We start from the raw sequence: 11138 nt of genomic DNA on the forward strand, positions 1-11138 counted from the left end.
GATTTATTAACTGATTAAAATCCCCAATAGTATCTCATTTATAATATATATATATATATATATATATATATATATATATATATATATATATATATATATATATATATATATATATATATATATACCTTTTTACAAAAAAAAAACCCTAAAAGTTTTTGTTATTAACAATGCAATTAATAATCTGGAATTGAGTGGTAATTGTTCTCTGGATCTGAGTTAACCCTCTATTTCAACCAACACCTTTTCAATTATTAAAACCTACCTCTGAGGAGTCTCTCTATTATATGACAAATCGGCCTGACATACACCAACTCTTTTTGGGGAAGAAGACGGAGGAAAGAGAAGAAGAAACGGATTCAACGTCACCTGACTGGGAAAAAAAGCATCCTTTTGGTCCGTTTCGGACGACCGTAGCACCTCCGCGCAATCCGGGAAAAATGACCAAGCTGCAGTTTTTGAACGTCTTTCTGACTGAGCGTCTCATGCTCGCCGCACAGGAGATTTACAAGTCGGTGGAGGACACGATATTGGAGTACCAGGAGGAGATCGCGATCCGGGAGAGGGAGAACGACCATCTGAGACGGAGGCTCCGAGACGCCGGGATAGAAATATGGCCAGGTTAGCTGTATAAAGTGCTAACTGTTGGTGCCATGTTAGCGCCAGGTCCCGGTGAAGAAAGAGAGGCTTCAGATCTGGGGAGGGGGATTTGTGTTTGGGGGACAAACGTGAAGCGTATAAACAACTCGCTACGGAGTGTTTGTGCAGAAATGTGAAGGAAACCGAACAGTTGTCATTAGCTGCTGCTGAGGAGCAGCTAGCATGTTAGCGACCTTTGTTCGTTAGCCAGACAGCTAGCAGACGCTCAGTTCAGACCGGACCGAGTCTGGTTCCACTCTGCAAGTTCTTCCTTCGCATCTTAACATTTTAGCCTCTCTGGTTCTGCACCGGCTGGCCAGGGGGACACACGGCAGCTGATTGATGAGTATGTTCTTGTGCGCTCCATCCAGACACCGCTGGGAGGTACCTGCCAAGGTGTTGTTAAACTAAGGCTCCTTATTTCTCAGGGAGGGGGGGGGGGGTCTCAGTTTCACTTTAGATGCATATTTAGCTCCTATTTACCGCCAGTTTTCTGTTTACATTGCAACAAATATGCAGGTACTCAAATGTAGCCCTTAAAGGAGTCACATAAACTCGCTTTGTCTACCTTTTTAAAATAGGATTCTCAATATTTTATAATCTATTCAGTCTGCAAAATGTTTTGAAAATATGTCGTCTCGCTGTCAGCGTAAGCAGCATTAAAATAGGAAAGAACTGTGATAAACACAATAATTTGTTGACAACATATTACCAATGTTAGGCATTCCTGATTTGCATGCCAACAAGAGTCCAGGAGATGGTAGTGCTCAGGATGCTGGGGAATATTTGGGGGCACTGGAAAAAAAAAAAGATTGGTATAACAGAAGTGAATAAAATGTGGATTCATTGCACATTATGGCAATATTCTACAATAATATTGACTATGCATGATTGACTAATATTGTGCATCCCTATGCGTTATAGAGTAGTTTCCCGTCTCTCTCTAATAATAATAAAACAGGTCTGTTTGCAAATAAACCAAGCTATTCCATCTGAGAGAACATTGAGACTGTGTATGTTGATTAAAAGTGAAGAAAAGGGATCCTCAATTTATACCGAAGCACATGAGACATCATGACACAAACTATAAAGAGAAAAAAAACTGTAGTTTAAAATGTTTTTTATTGATATAACCAGTCATTGTTTACCATGTGATTCTGAACATTCTGCTGAGAGCTAAATGACTTGTAATAGTCATATTGTTTAGTCAAGCATTCATGTTTGTTTAATGTTTTTCACCATTAAAAACTGTGAAAATGAATATTTAGCCTTGAAACAAAAAGAGACTCAGCTTTCACTCTTTTTCCCCCCCAATAAATGCTGACATTAAGCTTCAAATAATTTCTAATTTTTGATAAAATGTAGAACTTGTTTGAGTGAATTAAGTATATATATATATATATATATATATATATATATATATATATATATATATATATATATATATATATATATATATATATATATATATATATATATATATATATGGATATATACTGCAAGTCAGGTGATACGTAGTAGGTACTGGATACAATATAATAAATTAAAATAACTTGTCATCCCACTGTTGATTTGTTCTGTAAACACAAATCCCCTCTTTGATTCAATTCGTTTTGAATAAAAAACGAAAAAATCTTACTGAAGTTAAGTACAAAAGCTGAGATGATCTTGTAATCCATTTTCGATTAGATTCAAAACTAGTAGATGTATTGAGAATGCCGCTGGATATATATTTTTTATGTTCAATGTTTGTTACATTTAATTGGTAAACTAAAAGAGAGGGGAATAAAAACATTCAAATTAGACGTAAAAGAAATAAAAATAAAATAAATTGGCCAGTTTTATCAGATTGGCTTGTGTAATAATGTTGGTGACCCCCCTCCCCCCCTCCTTCTTTTAAACCTGCTTAAATGCAGTACAGATAATCTTTTTATAGATTTCAGATATTTTTTTGTAAATACAAAATTGAAATGCAGCAGTCAAAATATTTTGTGGCAAGCTTTCCGTCACGTCTTTGTAAGAGACAACTAATAACTGGTTGGGCCACCCAGGCTGGTAACTGACAGTGGTCTTTCATATTGCTGTGGGGGTATTTATTTATTTGGACTGTGGCGTCCCTCCAGTACCTTTAGTTTTCTTAATTAACTTCCTTTGCGTCGGACCTCTAAGTAATATTGCCTTATTGCATGATTTTTTAAAATTTTTTTCATCCATTCCTGCCACTGTCCTTACAGATCGCCCGTCCATGGCGCTGTTGGAGGAAGAGGACGGTAAGCATCCGCGTCAAGAGTGGAGTCCAAGTATGGGACATCAGGAGCGTTTTCCCATTCAGCTCAAAGACAAAAGAGACATGCGGGCCAACCAGGGAGACGATCAGCTTCGAGCACACGGCTCCCACAGCAGCACAGAAAATATGTTCACCCCTCCACGTGTACCCAATGAGTACCCTCAGGATGGTCCTCACACATCCAGTCTTCCTCAGAATCAGGGCGTGGAGAACAGGGAGAGGGATCCCGCGTCTTGTAACCCATCGAGGCACGTGAAGGGCGAGAGCGGAGGGGGTCACATGGTCGCTATTTCCTCTAGCGGTGGTGCGCAGCCTCTGGCACCAGTCAACCCAAACTGCTCGAATGAGAACAACATTGACGTCATTGGCGCTGAAAACGGTGGACAGATGGGTGGCGCTAAGGGAGCTGTGAACGGAGCTAACAGAGGACAAGCCCCTCTCATGAGGAGCCAAGGACCCAATGCTATGGACTGCCCCCATCAAAAATCTCCCCTGCAGGGCCACATGTCGTCGTTCTGCTGTAAAGTCTGCGGAGAGGCATTCAGCCACGTCGGACACTTGCACGTCCACGTGCAGGTGCACACGCGAGAAAAACCGTACCGCTGTGGAGTATGCGGGAAATGCTGCAGCTCCGCCGGCAGGCTTCAGGAGCACCAGCGGAGCCACACGGGAGAAAAACCCTTCCGCTGCCAGATTTGTGGGAAGGGCTTCACACAGATGGCTCATCTGAAGGTCCACATGAGGATCCACACCGGAGAGAAGCCGTACAGCTGCCCCGTGTGCGGCAAGTGCTTCAGCCGCTCTGACAAAATCAAAAGGCACCTTCAGACGCACAGCCGCGAAGGGACCTATTTCTCAGGGCAGGAACAGAAGGGACCCGGTTTGGGAGTCGTTGTTGTGGGAAACCTTTGAAAAAAAAAAAAAAACAAGCTACGGCTGCTGTCACTGACGAGGCTTTTCCTCCCACCGCTTCAGTAAACACTTTTTAACCAAACCTGTAACTTCTCAGTCCCTTTATATAGTTTGTATTAGCCAGTTTAGTATGTTATTTACAGCCTTTTGTATTTATCATTATGTACTGAACTAGACACAATTTGAGTTATTAGCTAGACTTTTCCGAATTATCTAGCGTTTTTTTTATAGTCTTATAAGTAGCATGAAGTCTTCCACTCTAGCCTTGAAACAGGGATGTGTCAAGACTTGCCAGAATTGATCATCACATTCAGTTTATTATCAGGCGGTCACTTGAAACCCATGTGTGGGTATCAGACTAAATATTTGCTTTGTTTTCGTTCCTGGTTAGATCTTAAGATTCAGAGTAAGCATAATTCTTGCAATTTTTTTTCAGTTATGGGGAAGAAGTCTTATTTCAGGGGTGTACTATTAAGCAGTATCAACAAGTCAGAAAGCTACGTTGAACCTAAAGCCACAGTAATCTGACTCAGTCGTCATGGTACCTAATGACGTGAAGGACATTAAGCGGAGTTAGTAAGTGCTTTTACACCCGAATAGTAGGGGACTCAGGTAAATTGGGTTGGGAATTCTGAAAAGCTTCACACCTTAATCCGTTTTGGCTCATGTTCCAACTGCACCTTTGAAAGTGGACCAAACAGACTGGACGGGGACATGCTTTTACAACAGCAGCTACTTTGGGGCATTCTCATAAAAATCTGCCCAGTTTGACCTGCCCGTGGGTATGGCAAGCCACTTCTGTATTCAATAAAAAAAAAAAAAAAAATAACCAAATTCCCTATTGAATTACAGATATCTAAAGATATCTATGTTTGATAGGTAGATGCAACTACAAACCCAATATTGGAGAATGACACATTTATAGGAAGAATGGGATTTGTAATTGCTGAAATGATCATGGTGGATCATTCTGGATACCTTATATGTATATTTCTTCTTGGAGCAATCAATGTATGGATAGTAAGCTTTGAATGGACTATACCTGATCCTGCACAAGTGCGAATTGTGAGCAACGTGAACAGTTTAGTTTGAACTGTAAGCCCTGCCCCCTCTACTGACCCCCCCCCCCACCCACCACATTGAGAAACCCTCGACATGCATGAGAGTAAACACACCCCTCAAGCTTGTGCACAATTCTCCAGAGGAAATAAGGCTTCGTCAAGGGATTTTTTTTTGTATCTTCTTTGCTGTAAATGTCTACATCTCGGGTAAATACTAATTTCCTTTGGGAAAAGACCTGCCATGCTGTCCTGTTTGCATACCCTGTCATGCATGCACTGGAGGAGCTGCTGCTTAGCAATGGCTCCGCTCCTCGTTGTGCCATTGGCAGAGAAAAGTTGTCCCCAGTTGGTTGCTTATTATTACTATGAAAAGCCTGGACTAGCTCAATCGTGCAATAAATTAGTAATTTTTTTAATCATGAAATTACGTCTTTTAACTCACACATTGCATAAAAAAAGCTTTTTTCTTGACCAGACAAAAATTAAGTCAGGTATCGTTCCTTTAAAGATCTTCTTTGGCTATTAAATGTTAAATAGCTTGCCACAGAATAGCAAGCTAATAGCCTGTTTCTCTGTGTACAGGAGACATTTACAGTCTCCCACAGCCTGGGTTCGCTAGTTACTAAATGTCGTATTAATAAAGGCTGACTCTAGGTTCAAGTTTTGCCTTTCTGTCTGAATGAATTTCACGTCTGTTGATCTTTCTTTTTAGTACACCCTGCTTTCGTTTCACTTTTATTTATAGTGTCCCTCTTACCTGATAGGGCTGTTGCATTCTTGCGGAGCAAATTATGGCCATCTCACATAATCAGAGACTAATCTAATGTGAGACAGCACCAATAAAACATGTATTATTCTGTTGAATGTAACTCACCATTTTTCTTTCCCGGATTGTGTGTTTTTTTTTTTTATAACATGCTCTTTTGGTATTGTTGCTTGCAGATATACAAATGAACTCCAGTTGAACCTTACAGTATTAGAACCGATTTTTCTAAAAGATCTAAGCGGGTGAAGGCTTCTGTGCACCAGTGTTTCCACAGTGTTTCAGTGCGTGAGGTTTTTGGTTGGTATTTACTTTTTTCTTTTCCAAAACGATGATTGGATTGTCATGGAACAAAACATTTGTACTTGAAGTACTTCCTCTTTACATTTCTGGGTCATTGCTTAAGCACAACACCTGAAAGTAGCTTACGGTAGCCTTTCTCTTCAGGACAAAGGCTGCATTTACATCAAGAGGTTGTGTCAGAGAGAGTGATATGTGGTTCTAAAAATCAGTGTGATGGCGAAATGAAAAACAAAACTGATTGGTACGGCAGGATTTTGCTAAAACAAATCAACCCAGACTTGAATACGAATGGAGGTTGATACCATCAAGGTGCAGCAGAGCCTTGTTGGTAGTTTATCTGCCCTTGTGTGTAATAAATGAATAGTTGGTGGTTTATCTTTCACCACTGGCCAGTAACTTCTCACATGCAGTCTTCCTAGGGAGATCCTAGCTCCCCAGCACATACCCTGTACAGTGTTTTACCCTTGCCAATTAAATGGTACTTTGAAATAAAGTGATAACATAAAGCAATACCTCAGCAGCTGCTGTGCATTTCTTGTATTCTGTTAAACCTCAAATCAGCGCAACCGACCGAAGCGGTGGGAATCTTGTGATGATACAAAATAATTAGTGCCACAGAGTAAGTTAAGAGGCTTCCAGCTTGTATCAAAAAGAGAGATATGGAAATATATTTTTTAAAAAAAATTGCCATTTGAAGTAGACCTAATAGAGTTTGCAGGGGATATTTTGAATTGGAAAAACATTTTTTTTTTATATAAATGCAACGGTGGTGTGCATATACAGTGCGGTGCAAAAGTAGTTTTCTCCTGCATTGCAGAATTGCTCAAGCTCTGTGTCAGATTTGATAAATGATGTCTGTGAACATGGCTTTTCTAGTTTCCCCATATATTCCAGTTTTGAATTAGGTTCTGGGCTTTGCCTGCCATTCTAACAGACGCATAACCCTAGATCAAATTGAATCTATTGTGGTTATTGCTATTTATTTAGGATTGTTGCGTAGTCTGTTGGGGAACCTCTGGCCTGGTCTAAAGCATTTTGTAGCATCTAACCACTTTATTTTATTTGTTTATTTTTTTTTTAGAATTATTTGCAGCTCAACCAATCTTCTCAATAAACCACGTTTCTTTGTTTCTGCTGAAGGAGTCCCAAAGCATGATGGTTCCACCACCATGCTTCACCATGGGGATGTGTATTCACAGTGATGTGCGTTGTTAGTTTTACCCGTTCGATCAGAAAGCTTAATTTTGGTTTTATCTGAACAGAGCGCCTGCTTGCACAAATTTGCCATGTCCCCTAAATGGCTCATGGCAAACTATAAACATTTGTTCTCATGGCTTTCTTTAAAAATGCACCTTTCTGTTGTGCTCAGTCGTCTCCATGATATGGTTTGCCAGCTGATGATATTATTTAACACCTTTACATGATGGCCTCATTTAAACAACGATAAAACTGGGTACAGGCGGACTCTTGCTAATCTGATGACTTCTGAAGGCATTTGAGTGCAGTTGATTTCATATAGGTGCATTGCAATAAAGGTGACTGACTACAAAATATTTTGAAAAGCAAATGTGACTGCTGCTACACAGGCATGGATAGCTTTGTGACAGCTTGTCAGATAAAATCCAGATAAAATACATTGAGGTTAGTGGTTTCCATGCAATGGAACGTAAAAAATATAACCTCCAGTATTTTTACAAGCCAAGGAAACTGCAATATATAAGCAATGTTGCACCTAATTCAACTTTCCTTGATTTGACAAAACAAGTTGCATTAAAGCGGTATACATTCAATTCCTATGCATAGAGAGGAGAAAAACATCTGGATGGAAAGTCCTCCTTAGTGATCTTGTAAGACTAGTTTTCAGCAAATGATTATGTAATAACATATTTTCAACTCTTGGGGGCGTACTTACCACTTTAAGAACACGACAGCGTTTATGCATATTTTAAAAAGAAGACATGAGCTTTGATCAAATCATGTGATTAAATATTACAGAAACACATGGCTTCTGTTTAAAATTCCAACACCAATTTGAAAATAAACTTGCAAGTGTAAAGGAATCCTCTTTCCTGTGATATTTATCAAAGCCAGAATAACTAGTTTCCACCCTACAGACATGTCTGCAGCCACCATGACTATAGGGGCACTGTTCCAAACACTGGTCTCCTGTAAAATGCCACATCTTGTAAAGGTGTCAGCAGGAGAGAGATTGTGAAGCGCAGCAGGAAGGCCAGGAGACAGAGGGACACCGAGCTACTGGGAGTTCTTATATTTCACTGGCTAATGACAACTTCCAAAGCAAAATCAACCCACTTTGGGGTTGGATTATTTGTATTTGTTAATAGGGGATCTTTCATTCACTAAAGGTATTTAGGATTTGAAATACAGAGAGCAGCAATGATTTATTTAAATATGTTAGATTGTAATCACAGAAACATCACGAGGAAATGTTTAGTGTTTTGGCCGACCAATGAGAGAAAAATATTACTGTAGACACTGAACATAGAGCAAAGGATCATTTTGTCTTTCTGGTTTGTTTCCATGTTTTTGAAGTGAGCTGTTGGACTGATCACAGCGAGACTCTCAGCCATCATTATTCATTGCAGTTTGGGTCGCTTGCTATCTGTTTGCAGTCCAGCAAAGTTCTTGTGTTAAGGTTTTAAAATTAATTCACAATTAAATTGCACTTAAGTGATCTAGTTAGCAAAAATTGGCAGATAGCTACCAAGTCCGTATTTTAATTGATTATAAGACTTTTCCATTTTTTTTTTAGAAAGTGCACTCAAAGAGTCACTGAAGTGTATTTCTCTGACCTTTCTGTCCAAGATCAATTTGAGAACACATAATGGTTGAATGAATTTGAATCTATCTCTGTGACTCCATAATTTTAAAATAGCAGCCGGGGTTTATGAATATTTTATGGCAAACTAATCAGACTTTCTCTTTGGGTTGTGGACAGGGCAGAGGTTTGACAGTTGTTGACAGAGTTCTCCAGGGGAACATTCCCCATACCCTAGTTGAAAATTTGGGTATCTTTTTAGGCTATTACCTTCCCAATCCCTACTAATTATCAGGCACAAAAGTCTCTACCTATGATCCCAAACTGCGTGAGAACACAGTAAGTGGGATCAGCCAAGCAGCTGCAAGGTAACAACTCAAGGATTTTGCTAAGCAATGGAAGACACGTACTTTTGACTGGCAGATTCTCAGCCTGACAGTTTTACAGAAAGCAGGAGTCCTGCAGGAGTTGTTTTGGATACATTCACACTTTTATGTAACAGAGGGCCGGGTTTTTATGGAGCAGGAGTGCATAAAACAAAACAAAACCCAATGTAGAAACTAGATAACACATTGAGTTTATGCTTATGCATGTGCATGCACATTAATAGGAAAAAGTGCAGTGAGCTGGAGCATCACAAAATCTAGGCCGATCAACAGCTCACTCACAGCAAGACTCTGGTGTTTTCTTCTTTATTGCATGACAATTAGGTATTTAGAGCAGGGCTGCCTTTCATCTAGCTAATCTTAACAACACACCAGCATCCTAATTCAAGGTTACTGATTAGATTACCTGGTCACCAAAGAGTCTTTAAACAGACAATGTTTTTTTTTTTTTTTTAATTCAGCAGTGTAATAAACAAATAAGTTGATTAAAATTACAAACCACAATTCAAAGGAGCCTGCACAGTGCGTAGTACTGTTGCCATGCAGCAAGAAGGTCCTGGGTTCAGGCCCTGGGTCTTTCTGCATGGAGTTTGCATGTTCTCCCTGTACATGCGTGGGTTGTCTCTGAGTACTCCGGCTTCCTCCCACAGTCCAAAAAACATGTACCCCGCCTCTCGCCCATTGACAGCTGCACGGATAAAGGCACCAGCACCCTTCACGACCCCACAAGGGACAGACGTGTTAGAAAATGGATGGATGGATGAATTCAGAGGAGGTTACAATGCAGATATTAGTACGGAATCAAGTGAAAAGTATTGTTTGTACTAATACCGAAGAAAGAGTCTATTGTGGTTGACAGGAGTGACTTTATATGCTTGTCATTAATAAAGCAGAGATGAAGAAACATCTGCTGTTGACTGACCAGTGTTACATTCCGAAAATTCTTTATTTTGAGTAAAAGTGCAATCCATGACTTGCATCATCTCGGAAAGTTAAACTCACGTATTTTATAGAATCATTACATATAGAGTGGTATGTTCCAAGTCTTTGCTGGCAATTTGGATGATTATGGCTTATAGATAATGGAAACCCAAAATTCAGTGTCTCATAAAATTTGGATACTGTGAAAAAGTTAATTATTGGAAACTCATGGTGTCACACACTAATTCAGCTAATTAACTCAAAACACCTGCAAAGGTTTTCTTAGTCTTTAAAGGGTCTGCTGAAGAAGCTGGTAGTTCACAGAGTTCTGTATCCAAGCATATTAACGATTAAGTGGAAGAAAGATGTGTGGTAGGAAAAGGTGCACCAGCAACAGGGAGGATCACTTCACAAGGAGTGGACTGAGGCTGTAGTTGGTGCATCAAGAGCCACTACACACAGACTAATACTAGCCATCAGCAACAAATGCATTGTTTGCCACTCTTACCTCAGGAAAACATTTCAGGAACATCAAATCCAAAACAAACAGACTTAGAAACAGCTGCTTTGCAAAAGTTGTAAGCGCTAGCACCCCCTGCCAGGAAGACTGAGTCTGTACACGTAACAATATCACTACTGTGAATGCATTTTTTTTTTGGTAACCATCAGGAAGGTTTCATTGCAGTTTCATGTACAGTTCTGTAAATTAAAGTTTAAGAATACTGCACATTAACTATCAGGAATGTTCATTGCACAGTTCATACATATTTACATGTACATATTTAAATAGGACTGACTTTCGGAACTCAGTGCGAGTCCTAGCAGACCCTAAAGACTTTTTTGTTTTGTTTGCATCTTTCAATCTTCTTAAAAAGAACTGTACATATTGTGTTATTACCTGTATCCATTGTTTATTTGATATTTATTGTGTGTACCTTAAACTGGAGTACATCCCAGAAAATATTTTACCATAACACACAGTCAAAATAAATGATTTTATTTTCTGGAGGAAGACTGAAGAAGCACAGAGTGCCATTTGCTTGAAGTCCAGTGTGAAGTTTCCTCAGTCAGTGATGGTTTGGGGTGCCAT

General features: G+C 39.6%; 1 protein-coding gene across 1 annotated transcript; it reads left to right on the forward strand.

The window, feature by feature from the left end:
• The first annotated feature begins 320 nt into the window (after window positions 1-320).
• On the forward strand, window positions 321-6474 carry LOC105934772 (zinc finger protein 436). The gene is made up of 2 exons (XM_012874911.3): window positions 321-618; window positions 2871-6474. The coding sequence occupies exons 1-2, from the start codon at window positions 438-440 to the stop codon at window positions 3833-3835; spliced, it is 1146 nt and encodes a 381-aa protein (XP_012730365.1). The 5' UTR covers window positions 321-437; the 3' UTR covers window positions 3836-6474.
• Window positions 6475-11138: the final 4664 nt, after the last annotated feature.

Source organism: Fundulus heteroclitus, chromosome 20, assembly GCF_011125445.2.
Source record: "Fundulus heteroclitus isolate FHET01 chromosome 20, MU-UCD_Fhet_4.1, whole genome shotgun sequence".
Lineage (NCBI taxonomy): Eukaryota > Metazoa > Chordata > Actinopteri > Cyprinodontiformes > Fundulidae > Fundulus > Fundulus heteroclitus.

Bases quoted from the DNA above. Each gene is read 5' to 3' on its own strand.
- LOC105934772 (XM_012874911.3), top strand. From the start codon at position 438: ATGACCAAGCTGCAGTTTTTGAACGTCTTTCTGACTGAGCGTCTCATG. The intron at 619-2,870 runs GTTAGCTGTATA...CTGTCCTTACAG, and splicing joins CGGGATAGAAATATGGCCAG to ATCGCCCGTCCATGGCGCTG.